Raw genomic sequence first — 21,689 nt, 5'->3', positions numbered from 1 at the left:
CTGATTATAAATAGTATAATCTGATTTGTTCAAAACAGTGGCAGCATGTTCAGCAGTAGTCATTTGTTTTTGTTTTTTACATGAAAAAGTGAAATAGGTGTATTTCTGCTGCTGTTCAAAACACACAGATATACAGCATCTTCTCAAAGAAACGACCGTTCGTTCAAAAAACTTGCCATTATATTTCTGTCACTCTGCTTTGTTGACATCTCCAACCACCCAGCGCCCCGGGTAGTCAGCAGCCGCCACTGGTCTAGGGTTTACACTTGTTCTAAGAAGTCAGACTTGGAAGTGGCTGCAGACTTGTATGATTAAATGGTATTAAGGTGTTATTTGAAGTGGTAATGACATGTAAGGATGACATAACACGGTAAAATAGGTTCTCTTGAAGACGATGCAATTTCAAGTGAAAGGTGTGGCTGTGTGTGTGTGTGCGCTTTGAGTCTACTCGCCTGGTGTGTCCCAGAGAGTCCTTCCAGACAGGGAGCAGGGCCACAGGTTTGATGGCACACTCCAAGATGGCCATGGCTAGGGCAAACTCCCTGGCCTTACTGCACATCTGCACCGCCTTAATCCAGTTGTTCCTGATGAAAACCAAAACAAAGCCAAAGGGAGTCAGACAATGGTGTTATCCATCATATGGAAGTATGGTGACATCACATTTTTATTTATTTCACCTTTATTTAACCAGGTAGGCTAGTTGAGAACAAGTTCTCATTTACAACTGCGACCTGGCCAAGATAAAGCATAGCAGTGTGAACAGACAACAACACGTAAATCATGACAGTGCGACTATTTGTCACCTGGGACTGCTGGGGTCAGAACTGAACAAGAGCAGAGCACGCTAATGTCAATGAACATGTAAAAACAAATATGTTATCACCAAATAATGTCACAAATTCGTTTCTGAATAATAGCCTGTGCCCCCCTCCCCTCACGAGGAAGAGCACACAATGGTTAAACGAACACTTAACCCCCTAAGGTCGAGGTCCACGCACCCTGCATGAATCTAATTAGCATAATAAAAAATACAAAAAAAAAAAAAAACAGTTTAAGCTAGAGTTTTTTGCAATCAACCCGCCTCAAATCGACCTCATCCGCCTATGTCGCACCTTTGCATCTGCAGTGAAAGAGCTAGAGCGGTGTTTGTCAGACCATGAGACATCCCGAAAATCGGTCTTTTCACAAAATCCTCTGTAGCATCTAAACAGTTTGACCTACAAAACTATGGAAAGATGACTCCCAAAAACACGATGGCGTTCTTCGTTTTGCTCTACGACCCCCACAAGCATCTTGGGACTCGTCTGAAGTCGGTACAGCAGATCTTCAACTTCTGTCTGTAGCGTCGGAACAGTTTGGGCAACAAAACTCATGAGGCCTCTGTGGAAAGGTGAGACTCTCACGAACATATACATGTCGGTTGTATTGTTCTAGGACATCCACAGGCCTCACAAGATTTGTTTGAAGGTCCCCCGGTACCAGTTGAAAACATTTATGGAAGTTTATATGGAGACTGTTTAATGCCAAAAATAAGGGGTTAAATAAATGCAAAAAAAAATGGTATGTTCCTGATCTTTCTTATATCTCTCAGATATAGGACAGACACTTCAAAACAAACTTCCCTTTGATAGTTTGGGGGGACTGTTGTTCAATGTAGCGAATATGTTATTCAACACATTTGTATGGGCCTACAGCAGTAAAGCAACATTTTTTAATCATTCCCCCCAAAAATATGTATACTTCAAGGGGTCTTAAAATTCTAAATCAAATAGCTAAATGATCCTTGATATGACCTTCTTAAAACAATTCCATATAACTTAGTAGAACCCCCTCCCCTGGCTTAGACTCTTACGGGTTAAGAACATTTTGATATTATTTTTTCAAAACATACAAATCAACCAACTAGGATCTCACATTCACCCATTCCATCCGTACCTGTGTGAGGCCCAGTTGGGGTGCATGAAGGGTGCGGGCACGTTGGTCTCCAGCTGGATGATGGTGAGACGCAGCGTGGAGATGGTCAGCACTTTAGAGCCGTGGATGGAGCCGTTCCACTTGAAGTCGCCTGCCGGCGTCATGCAAAACTGAGTAATAAAATAACAGTTTTATATATAGAGAGCTTTTCATTACACGGGGAAATCACAAAGCACTATACATCTAAAACTAAATTAAAAATGTGTTCAGGAGCAACAATTAGAAAAATAGATGGAAAAAACACCAGCTAAAATTAAACAAGGGATGTAGGACCAGTACCGTACAAGATATAAACACGATTGAAAGGAGGCATCATAGACTTAAAGGGATACTTCAGAGTTTTTGGCAATGAAGCCCTATATCTACTTCCCCTACAGTCAGACAACTCATGGATACCATTCTTATGTCTCTGCGTGCGGTTTGAAGAAAGTTGCTAACTAGCGCAATTGCTATCCTGTAGACTTCCAGTCATTGCGCTAGTCAGCATTGGCTCGCAAAACTACCTCTAACTTCCTTTATATTGAACGCAGAGGCATAAACGGTATCCACGAGTTCATCGGACTCTAGGGAAGTAGATAAAGGGCTTCATAGCCAAAATCTCAAAGTATCCCTTTAAACAGTTGAACTTAAAACTTATCGCAAGTGTCTATCTGCTCAAGTTTCTGTTGACTGCTTCAGTTGTGCACAAGCTAAAGTTATCTTAAAGTCTACCTTGTGCGAGAGGTGTCGCCGCTTGTCCAGGTCCTCCCGGTGCTGGGGCTTGTTGAGGGCCAGCGTATTTCCGCTGTATTGGTTGTGGTAGACGCGGAACTTGCCCTCCTGGCCCAGCTTGAAGCAGTGGCTGTTTGTGCCCTTCATCACCACCTCCTTGCTTGTTAGGCTGCGCGTGCTGAGGCGCGACACATCGCCCGCCGGGGTCACCACCAGCACCTTGAGTGAGGAGAGGGGGGTCAAATCAAAGGTAAATCAAATACATTATATTTCGATAACAGACGAGAGACACTTGAAATAAATGCATGATATTCTTAGAAGAAAAGAATGTGATCCACGATAACGAAAAATATAAAGTCATCTCAAACAAAGTTTGGTACACCGGGCAACAACATAAGGATAGCTAGGAATGCAATGGCTAATCAGTATTTTTTTTGTATATGAATAGTGATCACCTCTTTGCCCTCCTTGTAGCCCTTGTTGGCCTCGTGAACGGCTTCCTCCACCTTCTTGCTCTTCAGCTGGCTCAGCTTACTCTCCGGGTTACGCAGGCGGGTCACCATGCGGCCGCCCGGAGTGACAACCGTCCTCTTGCCACTAGTCTCGCCGTTCACCCCCTGGTCGTCCTGGCTGTTGATAGAAGACTGAGAGGATCTGTCGGCTAGGTCGGGCTCCTCCGGGACCCTGGGGGCCTCCCTGGCAATGGTGCTGCTGTTGCTGTTCTCCTCACCACCGGGCTGAGAGAGCTGGCTCAGGCTGGGGACCCCCTCTCCCCTGGGAGAGCTAGACACAGAACCTGCCTTATCTGCCAACCACAAAAAAAATCACAACATAAGTCTCTATTTAAAATCATGCTTTAAAGGGATGTTATACGGCAAAATCCAAGTTTGACACATATTTTCCAGACGTCAAAGTTAGTCATATGTCAAGATGAGTCCACATCCTATCTGCTGGTACGCAATCATGTATGTAGATCCAACTATATGCCTCGACCCAAACGAACGAATAACCACCAGGGAATTAGGAAATTATACGGTGCCTACCCTTTTCATTCATTTTGGATTGTGGCATGTAATCAAATATACATATTTTTGTTTGCCTGGGACGTGGACTTCTCAAGAGAAGACCCAACAGGCAGTCCCTTCAAAGTTCAAATGACATGAAATAGCTCCCTCTGGTGTCATGAATCAGCATGCGTGTCATTCCTGTAGCGCCCACACAGCCTTTTACACAGCCAATAGAGGTATGATGATTCATAGTAATGATCTGGACCCATGCATTAAAGGCATGACCAATCACCCCTAGACATTGATCCAAGGTCAGTTCTGAGTTTCCCTCCAAAAATGGTGAGAGAGGGGTAAGGCTGATTGTAGATCTGAGCTTAAGGTCAACGTCTACCCAGCTGTGAATATGGATGTCCACAGATAAAACACCAATCCAATGAAAGATTGAAGGTACAGTGTCAACATGACAGGAATGCAACATATGGCCAAACCCAACACACCTTGTTTTATACCAGTAGTACAGTAAAGGTAAAGCTCTTTATTAAAATGCAACACATGAAGATGGATATTGAATCATGTTTAACCATCATGACTGCCTTCACAATGAGACATGTTCTCTAAGGGTAAGCATCCAACAGTGATGATAATGATAACAAGCCGGCAAGCCAGAAGTGAAGCACTTCTGCTGACTGGTTAAATAGCGCCCGCAAGGCTCAGAATCAAACGCTATCTCTGAAAGTCATTGTGATTCATGCCAAGCTATTCAGTCTGATTGCATATCAAAGCAATTAGCTTTAAGCGTTATTTTGGAATGAAATAAAAGCAGGTATTCAGCAGAGTTGCGACAAGCGTTCAGTAACGAGGCTGAAATTCAGGTGTTTGAAAGGGATTAAATTATTGAGGTGCTTGACAGCCAATGAAATGATGGATGCAGGAGGGACAGCGACCAATGGTAGAGCGGTCCGACAAGGGTAAGGCAGGATGTGAGGAGAGGAACAACCCAAGCACAGGGAGTTAAAGGAGGGGATTGATGAATGGGGTTCAAAGTTCACAGTGACACCACCCCCTTGGTACCTTCAGCCTCCTGCCTTCCCTCCATGTTGGTTAGGGCCTCGTCCCCAGACTCTCGGGCCCCGGTAGGGAGGTCTTGCCCCCCCACGGCAGGGCTGGGGGCCTCTGTTGCGGGGAGGGTGGGTTGTGGAGCCAGAAGATCAGGCTTACTTCCCTCAGGGATGGAGCCATCACCAGTAGAGGGAGCCAGCTCAGCTACAACCAGAGTCGCAGATATTCAGAATTTGGCAAACTATGCTACATTTTGAAAACATTCTAACTCCATTCAAATGTGCATTCTCACCAGAATGTAATTATCTTGGAACTTTTGGTGCCAAGATGGCAGCCAATAAAATTACACATTTCAAACAGAGTTGGTCAAAGTGTATGTATCAGACTGTGTGGAATACGCACAACAAGCACTTCCAGCTTGTGTATATAGAAGATGCTGTATTGTAATAAAGACTAGCAGGCATTGTGTAAAACTTGTGAGTACGCTTATTACAGAGGAGTTATCAGCAGTATTGCTGAAGTCATTGTTTTTAAGATGACAAAGTGGTCTCCGATGTGTTGACAAGCAACACAAGAGATTTCTAATTGGCTCAGAAAGAGAAGAGAGCTGTGGGAAACGGATCAATAATTAATTAGGCCTTCATCGCTCTATATCAAGACACAGTAATATCAAACAGGCCGTAGAGCCTGTAGGACCACGATGTAGCAGTAGCTGTAGTTAGATGGTGTGTGTGTGTGTGTCTCTTACCTGTAACGGTGGTCCCCTCCTTGGTCGCATGGTCATTGTCCTTCTCAGCCTTACCCTCCCCTGCTCCCTCATCTCCCTTCTTCTCGAGTTCATCAGTTTTCTCCTTGGGCTCTCCCCCCTCCGTCTCCTCCTCCTTCCGGAGAGTTTTCTGCGCCTCCGCCTTCTCCCTCTCCTCGGCCGCCCGGCGCTTCACCTCCTCCTGCTTGGCCCTCAGCCGGTCCAGGATCTCCTCTGGAGAAGGGAGAGGACACAGATTGATTGATTAGATAATTACAATTAAAATACATATTATGTATGTCTAAAAAAAATTGTGGGAAAACTAAACATCTTTAAAACATTTAGCCAAAAATATAAAATAACTAGCAGTATATAAACTAAACACTATCAAGGACAACACAATAAAATCTGAGTTATTAGAGAATGGTGATCAGTCAGGTAGAATTTGAAACCAACGGGACAGCAGAAAATCAAGGTGCTGAGTTATGCACCCCTGAGCTACACCTTGATGGTCTCATATACGGTCTGAGCATAAACTACCGTTTTATTGACTAGCCTATAAAACAGTTATAACTCAAAGCATTTTTCGTATTCTCGCCAGCAAGCGATAGTGAGTAGAGTCAGTCAGCGTATGCATTCGCTATAGCTTCATCCCACAATGACAGAGAACGCTAAAATCAATACATCTTCTGAATTGACCACGACGCAATTCTGCCAGAAGAATCAAACTAGAGGTCGACCGATTATGATTTTTCAACCCCGATACAGATTATTGGAGGACCAAAAAATGCCGATACCGATTAATCGGACAATGTTTTATATATATATATATATATATATTTATATATATATATTTGTAATAATGACAATTACAACAATACTGAATGAACACTTATTTTAACTTAATATAATACATCAATAAAATTGATTTAGTCTCAAATAAATAATGAAACATGTTCAATTTGGTTTAAATAATGCAAAAACAAAGTGTTGGAAAAGAAAGTAAAAGTGCAATATTTGCCATGTAAAAAAGCTAACGTTTAAGTTCCTTAATCAGAACATATGAAAGCTGGTGGTTCCTTTTAACATGAGTCTTCAATATTTCCAGGTAAGAAGTTTTAGGTTGTAGTAATTATAGAACTATTTTTCTCTATACCATTTGTATTTCATATACCTTGGACTATTGGATGTTCTTATAGGCACGTTAGTATTGCCAGCCTAATCTCGGGAGTTGATAGGCTTGAAGTCATAAACAGCGCAATGCTTGAAGCACAGCGAAGAACTGCTGGCAAATGCAGGAAAGTGCTGTTTGAATGCCTACGAGCCTGCTGCTGTCTACCACCGCTCAGTCAGACTGCTCTATCAAATCATATAATAATAATAATAATAATATAATAACACACAGAAATACGAGCCATTGGTCATTAATATGGTCGAATCCAGAAAACAAAAAGGTTTATTCTTTCAGTGAAATACGGAACTGTTCCATATTTTATCTAACGGGTGGCATCCCTAAGTCTAAATATGCTGTTACATTGCACTACCTTCAATGTTATGTCATAATTATGTACAAATCTGGCAAATTAATAACGGTCTTGGTTAGAAAGAAATGGTCTTCACACAGTTCGCAACGAGCCGGGCGGCCCAAATTGCTTAATATACCATGACTCTGCTTGCACAGAACGCAAGAGAAGTGACACAATTTCCCTAGTTTAAAGAAATTCATGTTGGCAGGCAATATTAACTAAATATGCAGGTTTAAAAATATATATATTTGTGTATTGATTTTAAGAAAGGCATTGATGTTTATGGTTAGGTACACATTGGTGCAACGGCAGTGCTTTTTTCATGAATGCGCTTGTTAAATCATCACCCATTTGGCGAAGTAGGGTGTGATTCGATGATAAATTAACAGGTACTGCATCGATTATATGCAACGCAGGACAAGCTAGATGAACTAGTATTATCAACCATATGTAGTTAACGAGTGATTATGTTAAGATGGATTGTTTTTTATAAGATACGTTTAATGCTAGCTAGCACCTTACCTTGGCTCCTTGCTGCACTCATGTAACAGGTAGTCAGCCTGCCACGCAGTCTCCTCATGGAGTGCAATGTAGTCGGCCATATTCGGTGTCCAAAAATGCAGATTACCGATTGTTATGACCTAATTAAATCGGCCATTCCGATTAATCGGTCGACTTCTAAATCAAACACTCAAACCTGTGCTTGTTAGCTTGCTATTGACTGTGCGTTTCTCTGGGTTATACTATAGGAATGGTCATACAGTGCCTTGCGAAAGTATTCGGCCCCCTTGAACTTTGCGACCTTTTGCCACATTTCAGGCTTCAAACATAAAGATATAAAACTGTATTATTTTGTGAAGAATCAACAACAAGTGGGACACAATCATTTACATTTACATTTAAGTCATTTGGCAGACGCTCTTATCCAGAGCGACTTACAAATTGGTGAATTCACCTTATGACATCCAGTGGAACAGCCACTTTACAATCATGAAGTGGAACGACATTTATTGGATATTTCAAACTCTTTTAACAAATCAAAAACTGAAAAATTGGGCGTGCAAAATTATTCAGCCCCCTTAAGTTAATACTTTGTAGCGCCACCTTTTGCTGCGATTACAGCTGTAAGTCGCTTGGGGTATGTCTCTATCAGTTTTGCACATCGAGAGACTGAAATTTTTTCCCATTCCTCCTTGCAAAACAGCTCGAGCTCAGTGAGGTTGGATGGAGAGCATTTGTGAACAGCAGTTTTCAGTTCTTCCCACAGATTCTCGATTGGATTCAGGTCTGGACTTTGACTTTGCCATTCTAACACCTGGATATGTTTATTTTTGAACCATTCCATTGTAGATTGTGCTTTATGTTTTGGATCATTGTCTTGTTGGAAGACAAATCTCCGTCCCAGTCTCAGGTCTTTTGCAGACTCCATCAGGTTTTCTTCCAGAATGGTCCTGTATTTGGCTCCATCCATCTTCCCATCAATTTTTCCCCGTCCCTGCTGAAGAAAAGCAGGCCCAAACCATGATGCTGCCACCACCATGTTTGACAGTGGGTATGGTGTGTTCAGGGTGATGAGCTGTGTTGCTTTTACGCCAAACATAACGTTTTGCATTGTTGCCAAAAAGTTTAATTTTGGTTTCATCTGACCAGAGCACCTTCTTCCACATGTTTGGTGTGTCTCCCAGGTGGCTTGTGGCAAACTTTAAACGACACTTTTTATGGATATCTTTAAGAAATGGCTTCCTTTTGCCACTCTTCCATAAAGGCCAGATTTGTGCAATATACGACTGATTGTTGTCCTATGGACAGAGTCTCCCACCTCAGCTGTAGATCTCTGCAGTTCATCCAGAGTGATCATGGGCCTCTTGGCTGCATCTCTGATCAGTCTTCTCCTTGTATGAGCTGAAAGTTTAGAGGCACGGCCAGGTCTTGGTAGATTTGCAGTGGTCTGATATTCCTTCCATTTCAATATTATCGCTTGCACAGTGCTCCTTGGGATGTTTACAGCTTGGGAAGTCTTTTTGTATCCAAATCCGGCTTTAAACTTCTTCACAACAGTATCTCGGACCTGCCTGGTGTGTTCCTTGTTCTTCATGATGCTCTCTGCGCTTTTAACGGACCTCTGAGACTATCACAGTGCAGGTGCATTTATACGGAGACTTGATTACACACAGGTGGATTGTATTTATCATCATTAGTCATTTAGGTCAAGCCTGAAATGTGGCAAAAGGTCGCAAAGTTCAAGGGGGCCGAATACTTTCGCAAGGCACTGTATAGTCTGTCTGGGAATGAGCACATTAGCACCCAGCTGTGCTTTGTATTGAACACCGCCTCAAAATGAGACTTATCTGAAGTGATAGCCGCATAGCGAGAAATTGTCACGTCTTAATACAACTGCTCAATGCGGTAAAAACAAAGAAATTAGCCTGTATTAATGTGTGACTTCCACTCTATGGCAGGACCACATGCGGAGAAATTTCAGTCGTACTCTGTAATGAAGCAGGTTATTTAATATTTCGGGGGGAAGGATGGAATGGTGACAAAGAAAAACAGGTTGTTGCAGGCATCAGAAATAGCCTACTTCCTCTGTCATTTGTCACTTGACAGCATGTATGTGTGGGTGGTGGAGAAACCTTGACAGCAGCCTAAAGTGTCTTCGTAGGGGGCCCAGTCTGGGATTGCGCTCCCAATGTCAGTGTCTTATGGAGTGTGTGTGTGTGTGTGTGGTGTGTTTGTCTATGTGCATGTGAGAGAGAAAGTGTGTAAAATGCTCTTTCAGACATAATGCGACTTCCACAGTGCAGGAGCCGGTCGTAAGTAGACTCACTGGTGAGATTTCAAACCATTCATTCTCAATGGGGGGCACGCCAACAGAGAACTGGATCTCAGCCTGTATCCGAGTCCATCACAATTGCACAGTTACAATAGCCTGGTCCCAGATCTGTTTATACTCTCTAACACAGTCCTACAGTCATTGCCATGTCAAACAAACAGATCTTGGACCAGGCTACAGATACAAGTCCCAATCTAAAAAGCCTCAGCAATAGCATACATAGCCGAATAGCTGTTAGAACAGCTTCCTATTATTGTCGTCACCTCAAGACCACTGATAGGTAAAAGGATCGGATAGCCTTAACACCCTATCACATTCAACCCTCCCATTTGTTCTTTCATCTGATCAGTTGTCATGAAGGAGAGAAGGAAACTGTTTGGAGCCCAGCCAAACTGGGACTGGAGATTAAAGTTACCATGGAATGGCTGTACTGGTTCCTATGGCCCTTCAACATGACTGAGTAGTATTCACTTAACTGGGGGGAGGGCGAGAGGGAGGAAGGGGGAAAGAGAGCGAGAGAGGGAGAGCAAGCGAGCAAGAGAGATCGAGGGAGAATAAGAGATGAGAGAAAGAAGGGCAGAGAGAAAGAGAGCAAGCAGGATAAAGAGAGATAGACGGAGAGGGAGACGGACTGGGCAGAGGAGGAGTCATTGGCAGGCTCTCTGGTGTTAGACAATGGAGCGCCTCACACTCTCAGAGCCAGGGACCTTTGGCTCAGCTGGACTATCTTGGCTATGTATAGAAGACAGGAGGACACCCAGCACAGCCATGCCCCCCCTCGTCTTCCATCTCTCTCTCTTTCTTACATTTCTCTATCCTCTATCTCCGCCACTTTCTCCACCTCTTTCGTCCCCTTTCGCCTCCATATTCTTCCACTGTTCCTCAACCCCACCCCACCAATGACTATTGCCTCTCTATCTGACCCCCCCCCCTTACCCCCTCTCTCTGCCTCAGAGGCATTCAGTCCTGCCATCTTGGACCTCCTCCCAGTGAAGCCTGCTAGTGCAGTGCCACAGCCCCCAGAGCCTACAGCCAGGCCAAGCCAGCACAGGAGGAGATAGAGGCACTCAAACACAACCAGCCAGCCAACCTGCTACTGCCCCACTGATTAAGGCCTACTTACCCAAATAGGAGGGGTTTGGAAATATTTAGGATATTGCTTTGGGGTGGCAGTGGTAAATCCACTATGATAATCTGACAAGAGGCGGGTGGGAGAGGGACAGCAGTATGCTAGTCACATACATTAGTGCTGAGCGATTAGTGCTTTTTGAGGTCGGTTCGATTAGCACATTTTTAAAAAGATTTTTTCCTTTCAATTATTTTTTAAAACATTAAATGCATGTGTGTTGAATGCTGTAACAGAATAAAACAATGAATAAAGTCCCACGATGAAAGTGACTGCCAATTACTTATTAACCATCAGCTGTTCACATTACATTAATAAAATATTTATATTGTGTATATTACAACTTTATTATTTAATTCAGTTATCATCTCATCTCTATAAAACTGCTACCTATGCGGTCTGACAAAATAATTATTTTAGTAGTTCTTCAAAGTAAATAAGGCATAAGTTTTATGACTGCTGAATACCAACTATCAATCACTTAGATCATGTATTTTCTTCCGTCTCTTCTGTAGCATGTGGTAAAAGGAACAGACAGGACAAGTAGTTGTGCAATGGATTATGGCCATCGTAGTTCATTACAATTTTGTCTGCGCTAAACTATGTTGAACATTGGCCTATTGGAATCTACAACTCCCATCTTCATCGCAGTTTGCTCATGATGTGATTTATCTCTAGAGAAACTGAAACGCAATGTGCAATTTGAGCTCACAGAAAAAAACTGAACAAATTGGAATTCAAATAATGGAACTGACATGGTGAAAAATTACCCACAAGACTACCATACATGGACTACTATATCTAGAGCCTTACACGATGTGCATGTGCACGTCCCTCCTAACATGCACACACACACAATGCTAATGTGCACAACTTTCATGAGTCATAATTGTAAAACCCATACACACACCCAATACCATGGATTTGAACTGAGTAAGAGTGTGTGTGTGTGTGTGTGTGTGTGTGTGTGTGTGTGTGTGTGTGTGTGTGTGTGTGTGTATGCTGCCGTGCTGATCAGTGCCGTCACATCACCAACACAGAGATATTGAGAGGTGCAGACGTGGGCAGGAGGCAATCTGCAGCCTCGTTAGAACAAACCGAACAGAGGAAATGATGCCAAAAATGAATATCAACAAAAGACAGAGCGTATCTGCGTCCCAAAAGGTACCCGGTCAAAAGTAGTGCACTACATTTGCCATTTTGGGACACAGTCAGAGTAAGTGTTTGCTCATCACTTAACACCATTCATTCACCATAGGGGAAGAACTGAAAGGGGAATAGAGTAATAGACTAGTAGTTCTCTCCAAACCACTGAGCATTGTCAAGAGGCAAAACCAATGACTGATGGAAATGACAGAGTGGCCCAATTCAGAGAGATTGATAATCTATTCCATTAAGGCAGGCATTGCTGTAATTGTGCTCCTTTCCCTCAGACGGGCAACAGTCAAACAACCAATCATTGATTTTATTTGTCAGAGTCAAACGCTAATTACTGGAGGTAGTCGCTCTTGACTAAGTGTGCATCCCAAATGGCATCCTATTATCTTTATAGTGCACTTCTTTGACCAGAGTCCTATGGGGCCTGGTCAAAAGTAGTGCACTACATAGGGAATAGGGTGTCATTTAGGACACAACCAAACAGTCTTATTTGAATAAAAAGCCCAAACTTACTTTATAATGTAAAAACAAATACATACTTTACCCTACTAAACTGTGCTGAAAATTCACTGGGGTCTCAATAGATTCAATGTAAAGCTTTCACCCATCCAATGATAGTAACACAATGATAGACTTCAAAAGGAAGGAAACAATAGGATGTGTACTATGGGGAATGTAAGGTTAGTTATCTAACAACGTACAGAGAGCTGCATTCAATAGACACGTTGTCAGTATGTAATACCGGTAGTTTAATAGTAAACAACTACGCAAAGAACTGGTAAAACCTTCTTGTGAAATGACTGTAAATGACAATACTAGTCCTAGAATTAGAGGTCAACCGATTAATCGGAATGGCCGATTAATTAGGCCTGATTTTAAGTTTTCATAACAATCGGAAATCGGTATTTTAGGGCTCTGATTTAAAAAAAAAAAAAAAACTTTATTTAACTAGGCAAGTCAGTTAAGAACACATTCTCATTTTCAATTATGGCCTTGGAACGGTGGGTTAACTGCCTTGTTCAGGGGCAGAACGACAGATTTTCACCTTGTCAGCTCAGGGGATCCAATCTTGCAACCTTACAGTTAACTAATGCAATAACGACCTGCCTCTCTCTCATTGCACTCCACAAGGAGACTGCCTGTTATGCAAATGCAGTAAGCCAAGGTAAGTTGCTAGCTAGCATTAAACTTATCTTATAAAAAACAATCAATCATAATCACTAGTTAACTACACATGGTTGATCATATTACTAGATATTATCTAGCGTGTCCTGCGTTGCATATAATCTGACTGAGCGGTGGCAGGCAGAAGCAGGCGTGTAAAACATTCATTCAAACAGCACTTTCGTGCGTTTTGCCAGCAGCTCTTCGTTGTGCGTTAAGCATTGCGCTGTTTTTGACTTCAAGCCTATCAACTCCCGAGACGAGGCTGGTGTAACCGAAGTAAAATGGCTAGCTAGTTAGCTCGCACTAACTACAGGGACGGAAGCTATACTGTTACACTGGCAGTACCTATAGGAACATCCAATAGTCAAAGGTTAATGAAATACAAATGGTATAGAGGGAAATAGTCCTATAATTCCTATAATAACAACAACCTAAAACCTCTTACTTGGGAATATTGAAGACTCATGTTAAAAGGAACCACCAGCTTTCATATGTTCTCATGTTCTGAGCAAGGAACTGAAACGTTAGCTTTCTTACATAGCACATATTGCACTTTACTTTCTTCTCCAACACTTTGTTTTTGCATTATTTAAACCAAATTGAAATTGATCATTATTTACTTGAGGCCAAATTGATTTTATTGATGTATTATATTAAGTTAAAATAAGTGTTCATTCAGTATTGTTGTAATTGTCATTATTATAAATAAATGTTTAAAAAAAACACACACAAAAAAACCCGTCCGATTAATCGGTATCGGCTTTTTTGGTCCTCCAATAATCGGTATTGGCGGAAAAAAAAAAAAAAAAATCATAATCGGTCAACCTCTACCTATAATAAATAAGAAAAAAAATCCCAAAACCTGTGTGTGTTCCCTAGGCCTCGTTCAGTAGGTAAACGTTGCAGAAATGTCATTAATAGAGATTTTTATTCAACACGTCAGATAGGGCATGTTTGTTCTACATAACCTACATCCATCTGAACGTGTCCACATCTCTTACCGTTGGCAGCGGTGAGGAAGCACTTGTTGACGCCGCGGGCCTTGTTGGTGAGCTCCTCGGTGATGTCCATGTGCGTGTGCACCTCGTCCCTGATCTCCTCCAGCGTGGCGTACAGGTCGGCCTCCCAGTAGCCCTTGTCCAGGCAGTCAATCAGCTCAGCCAGCTGCACCTTGGTGCTGTAGTACCAGATGGTCTTGTCCTCCTGCTCGCCGTCCTCCTCACTGGGGTGGAGGAAGTGAGCGAGACACCGGTGGAGGGGGTGGAGAGAAAAAGAGGAGGGGAGAGAGATAAGAGGGAGATGGAAGGGACATGGAAGGAGAGAATATGGGAGACGGAGAAGGATAGTATAAGGGAGAAAGAGATCAATGTCTTTGATTAATTGATGCCATCATCAAATGACGAGCAGTAGAATGAAGAACATTTAAGCAGACACCTGCCATTGTAAATTGTCCATTGTAAGGACATAGTACTGACAACTATTTAATACATGTGTCTTCTATGGTGCAAGTTTTCCTTAAAAGCCATTCCGCCACTTTACAAACTCATATTCATTATCTCTAGCACCATACGGGTGTCTAGATATGTGAAAAAGGTGTGTTTCTATGATCTGTGGTTGCAAATATAAGGTTCTAAATGCTTCTCTATGACATTACAAGGTAGGATTAAAAGGAAGAAAAACTGTGATTTTCAAAACCTGAAAAAAAGTTTCAAGCCAGAGGGAGGGTATTTTATTGCTCCACATCACCGTGAATCTCAATGTGTTTGAAAAATCACAGTTTTTAAAATGTTTTAACTTTTGATTACGTCATCGGGTAGAACGCAGAAAATGCGCCGTTTTCACATACACTGTATGTAGACACTGGTATTTTTTATTTTATTTTACCTTTATTTAACCAGAAAAAAATCTTATTTTCAATGACAGCCTAGGAACAGTGGGTTTAACTGCCTGTTCAGGGGCAGAACGACAGATTTGTACATTGTCAGCTCGGGGATTTGAACTTGCAACCTTCCGGTTACTCGTCCAACGCTCTAACCACTAGGCTACCCTGCTGCCCCATTGCTGGAGAGAATGAAAATGAAGTTGAGAAGCGGTGGAATTGCACCTTTACGTTTTAACATGGCCTTAGCTGCAATCAAGGAAAACATGATTATTGGGAAATTAAAGTTGTAAGACCTTTGAGCGCTCTAGGCATGCATAACACATAGGCCCACATCAAATATCAACAAATGGACAGCTTTGTGCACAGCAGGGTCTAGGCCTGAGTCTCACTAGCCTTAGGCAGTATTCCAGCAATCTAGTCAGCATCCTCTCAGGATGCAACCACCCACTCGAGACACACACACACTCTTTCTCTCTCTCTCTTATGGGGATGGTGAAGATCGATTACACTGCAACCAGTGAAGGCCACCTTCTTGAGTGGGAGCGGCAATGAGACAGTGAAGGCGACCCCCCGAATCCCTCTGTTCAGGTGTGTGTCTGTGCTCGTGTACATGAGTGTGTGACACTCTCCTCTCAGGTTAAAGGAGTCTGCTTCCACACCATCTGTGACTTGTGCTTAATAGCTGGCGTATATGCTATCGCTTACTAATATTTATGTGTTTACATTGTCATTATCCTTCAAACAAGTGAGGCATTGGCCTTTCTGTACCTTACCAGAGAAGCTACAAAAGTGATGTAAGCCGCTCTGGATAAAAGCGAAGATTGAAGAGTGCCATCTGTCATGTAAAAAAAGCTCACAGTTTGAACATGATCACGGGTCAATTGCTTGCACTTCTGCTTCAATTTTGATTCTGGGTTAACAGTGTTTCTTGCGTGGATAACCTCAGTGCCTGATTGAAATTGACACTGTACACATGAATAAATAAGTAATGATCACTTATAATAATATATTACTGATTGTTTGACGCTTCTGTCGGGGCTGGCTAGCTAGTCAGTGTGGGGTAGCTTTAGCAACAGGGTGGAACGGCAAGAGTTAGCTGTTTATATGTTAGCATAGCGATTGCTGCATTAGCCGAGAGCCTGTTAGCTAGTTGTGAACACGCCTGTGGAGATGGCTGCACTCTTGCGGATGTCTCTCGGCTCACCCTCACTCACCCTTGAATCAGCTAGCTAGCATAATAAGCTGTCAGCTGGTCGACATAGCTTCTTCACAGAGCTGTGCAGTTTTAGCTTGCTTGTATAGCTAAATGAAATGTAAAAGCTAGTTTTTAGCCAATGTATAAAACAACTCTTTCACCTAGCTTGCTAGCTAGCAAGTTGGATAACGAATGCTTATTTCATTAATGCGATGTTAGCTAAAATAATAGAATGATCCTAGCTAGCTAGCCACCTACATTTGTCAGTGGGAGATTTATTTCCTAAAATGGAGACACCTTTGAGTCAGCTAAAGATCATCTTTGCATCTACCAACTGGCAGTTAATTTATTACATGTCAACATATTTTGTGGACTAGTCCTAACATGTACTTTCTGGTTATGTCAGAGCAATGTGCATTATATCATTGTCCACTGGATTAAAAACCCAAGATATCTCAAAGACCAGGCAAGAAAGTTCGATCTAAATGCTTGGTAAAAAGGCCAGTGCTAAATTGCTCTGTCCCCCGGATAGCCCTAACCCCTCGATGTTTGCAGACCTGTATGGTCTGGGAAGGTAGGCTATAAGCAGTGCAATGATGGATCTCACACCTTACAGATCTGCAGAAACAAATGGTTAGGGCCAAGGGGAGGGTTAGGGAATGGTTTGAGACTCGACTTTCCCAATCACACAGAGTTATTAGATTCTAGCCCACCAACTCAAAGCTTAACATTGACAAGAGAAGCTGCTCTTCCTCCCCGGCAAAGCCTGCCTGCTCAAATACCTCTGTCACAGTTAACAACTCCATTATGGCCCCTTACCAGACTGTATAAAACTCCTTCACACTCTCCACTGGCTCCCATTAGCAGTGTGCATCAAATTCAAATCCCTGTTGCATGCCTATAGGGTAGCAAGGCGAATCAATCCTGGCCCAATCTTTGTCAGCACTGCCAAATGTATTAGTCTTCATATTGCCATTATACATGTACATGTTGCACGTCTTCTCTCCAAAAATGTTTATTTTTTATTTTGTATCTTGTAGCTGACCTAAGTACACTGTTGAAAATGTGACAGGCTGAGATACCCCGAAGGTAAACACCAACATGTGTAATTTGTAAATAATGTTAAGATCAGTGTTTCTTAACCCTGTTCCTGGGGGCCCAAAGGGGTGCACATTTTTGTTTTTGCCTAAGCACTACACATCTGATTGAAATCACCAAAGCTTGATGAGTTGATCCTTTGACTCAGCTGTGTAGTGCAAGGCCAAAAACAAAAATGTCCCCAGGACCAGGTAAAAGGTCAACCATAGTAGTACATCACCCCTGGAGCAGATTAGAGTTTAGTGCCTTGCTCAAAGGGCACAGACAGATTTTTCACCTTATCGGCTCAGGTATTCAAACCAGGGACCCTTCAGTTAGTGGTCCAACCCCCTAACTGCTAGGCTACCTAAGAAACACTGGTTTAGACAAAAGTGTCAAATATATGCCCCACATTCTTCCTCCAAAGGACCTTTCTATGGAAAGACTGAGGTAGCCATTAGCAGTTGCCTTCAACACTCATCCTTTCCTTTTAAAAAGGAGTTTGGACACTATACTCAGTTTAGTATAGTTCAGTTTAGTCTTCATTTCACATTGTGATGACAATGGTTTTCATGTTCCTCCGAGTGTCAGGACAGCAAACGTTTAACACAACAGCATCCCTTCAAAGACTGAGGTGTTTTAGGCAGGGACATGATAGACCAGGCCCAATCCTGCACAACAGCCCCAGGTGAGACAACAGCCCTGGCCCATCATCCCATCCCATCCCCCCAACCTAACCCATAACCCTGTGTTTCCCAATCCGTTCCTCCAAGGCCCCTAGCAATTTTTTGTCCTATCACACCTGATCCAACTAATCAATTGCTTGAAAAGGGATGTCCAGGGGGATATAACATTACAGAACACTCAGATATAAATATATTGTCTAGAACAGACACAATTATCTGCCAGGTAGAATAGGAAGTTGAAATAACTATTTATTCCACTGAACAAAGATATAAACGCAATATGCAACAATTTCAAAGATTTTACTGCGTTACATAAGGAAATCAGTGAATTGAAAGGCCTTATTGATTGTAGGGCAGATATAACTGTCAAAGGGATTCCTCTCGGGCAGTTGAAAGGCCCTAATCTATAGATTTCACATGACTGGGAATACAGATATGCATCTGTTGGTCACAAATACCTTCAAAAAAAAGGTAGAGGCGTGGATCAGAAAGCCAGTCAGTATCTGGTGTGATCATCACTCCTCTTCATATTGGTGGGAAGTGGAACACAATGACGTACATGTAGATCCAGAGTATCCAAAATATGTCTGATGTGTATGCAGGCTGGGACATTTTCAGCTTCCAGGAATTGTGTACAGATCCTTGCGACATGAGGCCGTGCATTATCATGCTGAAACATACACACTGTCTGCCATTTGCCCTGTACAGTTGAAACCGGGAACTAAATCTCCCATATGTAAAGTGTTAGTTTCATGTTTCATGAGCTGAAATAAAAGATCCCAGAAATGTTACATAAGCACAAAAAGCTTATTTCTATCAAATGTTGAACAGAAATTTGTTTACATCTCTATTAGTGAGCATTTCTCCTTTGCCATGATAATCGATCCACCTGACAGATGTGGCATATCAAGAAGCTGATTAAACAGGATGGTAATTACACAGGTGCACCTTGGGCTGGGGACAATAAAAGGCCTCTAAAATGTGAAGTTGTGTCACACAACACAATGCAACAGATGTTTTGAGGGAGCAACAGATGTCTCCAGTTTTGAGGGAGCATGCAATTGTCATGCTAACTGCAGGAATGTCCCCTGCCCAATCATGTGAAATCAATAGATTAGGGTCTAATGACCTTTTTTAAAATGACTGATTTCCTTATATGAACTGTAACTCAGTAAAATCTTTCAAATTATTGCATGTTGCGTTTATATTTTTGTTGAGTATAATTTTGGAGTGAGTGAACGTTTGTTTGTTGTTGTCTACTTACACCACGACTCGACGGTCCAGGAACCAGTACTTGCGGCGGTGGCGGTCATAGCCGATTGGCAGCTGGCGGATATATGGCCTGCTCTTCTGCGCCTCCGTCACACAGTCCACCACGCCAGGCACCTTGTGTGCCACGCACACCTCGCATTGCCACTCGTCCTCGGGTACCTCCACCAGCGGCGGTTTCACGCACTCCAGGTGGTAGACGGCAGAGCACGTCTCGCAGCAGAGGAGGTCTCCCAGCCGGTGGCACACCCTGCAGTGGTCGTCGTACGCCACCACCCCCTCCGACATTAACTCTTCTCTAGCCAAGTTGGTGGCCAGGAACTGGTCCACAAGGAATTGAAGGACCTTAATTTTGCTCTCGAGGGGATCGTAGGGGTACTCCTCGCCCTCCAGTAAAGGGAGCACCTGCCGGTACTCTGGGTCACTCTCGCAGTAGGCGCGCACCATCTCGGGCCAGGTCATGCCGTCGATGAAGTAGAGTGTGGAGTTGACGCTGTCCTTGAGGTCGGCAGGACCGAACGTAGTGTTGGACGTGTCCTCCTCGCGCAGGATGGCCTTGAGCAGGGCGGTGTGGGTCTCAGCCAGCAGGGTGCACTGCTCCTGGCCTGCCAGCGCCGCACAAAAGTCCTCGAAGCGGAACGGCGAGAGGCGCAGGACCGAGCCGAAGTTGCGCAGCACCTCATAGACGGCCGAGACGTTGAGGAGCTGATTGGCCGGCACCAGCAAGTCCTCTGAGGACTTGGGCAGCTCCAGGGAGGGCACCTCCTTGGCCTCGAAGATGGGCGAGCGGGGCCGGTGCGGGTGTCTGCCCCTCCGGCCTGAGACAGAGAGGGATGAAGAGAGAGAGAGGGCTATAAATGATGTAAATAATTCAAATCAATCAGGAGACATAAAATGGGGTCAGGAAAAAAAGTCCCTTTAATACTGAGTGCTGGACTCTTGAGAAACACAACAAAAACAGGTGAAGAAACAAAGACAAAACTAGATACATAGTGAATGAGCCAAAGCAGGCAGCGCAATTTGCATCAACCATAACAGCTGTCGATGTTTCTATCAAACAGGCAGGGCTTCTTATTCAACACATTTGAGTGTCTAACTATTTTGTTACTGTTTCTGGATAACAGCTCTGTGAATGTATGCATTACTTTCGCTGTATCAACTTTTAAGTACAGCGTATTGGTTATAACCAACTTGTATTTTTTTACCCTTCCATAAATCCATGGCGTATATAAAGTCTGAATCTCTTCCATAAACAGAATTTCTCCCTTTGGAAAGAGAACTTTTGATTTACTCAGTACGTAAAAAAATAAAAAAAATAAAAAAAGTCTTAAATTTAAATAAGCCGACCTAGCACCTGGTACTTGAGTATTCACTGTGCAGTGGAGAATTTGGCCTTCCTTCACTCACTCTACCCTGGGCCAGAGTATGGGGTGCTGATCTAGGGTCAGCTCCCCTTGTCCATGTAATCTTATTCATTATGATCAAAAAGGCTTAACTGATCCTAGATCAGCACTTTTTATGAATATGGACCCTGATCAAGTTCAGAATCTGAAACATAAAGCCAGGGATCCACACCCTCTGATATCAGCTAGAGTAGGTAGGTATAACAACTGAAATACTATAGTTATAAATTAGATTTCAAACATTAGACATTAAGAGTAGACATAGATGAGGTGAGATTAAAAATGACCAACAAGCACCTCTCCCCTGAGCGTGTGCCCCCGGTGAGGGCTGTGTACAAAAACCTCTGCCTTCATTCCTCCCACCCTATGCACAGAGTCTCTGTGTATGTGTAAGCATGTATTTGTGACTCAGTGTGATAAAATGAGTGTGTATGTGATTATAGGTCATATGAATGGCACATAAACCACTCCTTGAACAATTCAGCCATATTCACTTGTTAAACGGGCCTGTTTGGGGTAGGAGGTTATTTGCGTAGTCAGTCACTGGGGTGCAATGGAGAGATAGAATTATGAATCAAGAAATACCATGTTGTCTCAGCTGTACACATCTGTGCTTATGAGATGTGGGGCAAGTTATGAAACACATTCACAGCCATTTTAGGACACATAACATATGAATAAATCTGTAATTTCATGGAAATATTATTCTGCATTGCATTATGAATCAGCAGATCCATTCCAGGTCTACAGGAACATGTGGAATTATGATAATTTAAGATTTTACTGAACACCAAAAGATATCAGAAAATGTACTATAATGTATACTAATATTATGCATAATCCTGAAAAATACAAAATGGTTCCTTAATAT

The 21,689-nt window shown here is 42.8% G+C and overlaps 1 protein-coding gene across 4 annotated transcripts in view; it reads right to left on the bottom strand.

Annotated features, from left to right (window-relative positions):
• The window catches only part of LOC135539363 (nucleosome-remodeling factor subunit BPTF-like), a 52,992-nt gene that overhangs the window by 29,582 nt on the left and 1,721 nt on the right, over nt 1-21,689 (bottom strand). For all 4 annotated transcript variants that reach the window (XM_064965193.1, XM_064965196.1, XM_064965194.1 and 1 more), the window contains exons 2-9: nt 19,411-20,233; nt 14,308-14,528; nt 5,500-5,730; nt 4,764-4,955; nt 3,141-3,490; nt 2,686-2,904; nt 1,936-2,084; nt 453-584 (exon numbers count right to left, since the gene is read on the bottom strand). In XM_064965193.1, the coding sequence (XP_064821265.1) occupies nt 453-584; nt 1,936-2,084; nt 2,686-2,904; nt 3,141-3,490; nt 4,764-4,955; nt 5,500-5,730; nt 14,308-14,528; nt 19,411-20,233 (2,317 nt within the window). The remainder of the gene's footprint in view (nt 1-452; nt 585-1,935; nt 2,085-2,685; nt 2,905-3,140; nt 3,491-4,763; nt 4,956-5,499; nt 5,731-14,307; nt 14,529-19,410; nt 20,234-21,689) is intronic.

This window comes from Oncorhynchus masou, chromosome 5 (assembly GCF_036934945.1).
Source record: "Oncorhynchus masou masou isolate Uvic2021 chromosome 5, UVic_Omas_1.1, whole genome shotgun sequence".
NCBI classification, from domain to species: domain Eukaryota; kingdom Metazoa; phylum Chordata; class Actinopteri; order Salmoniformes; family Salmonidae; genus Oncorhynchus; species Oncorhynchus masou.
Note: the sequence above shows the minus strand (reverse complement) of the source record. Positions and strands in the feature narration are given on the sequence as shown.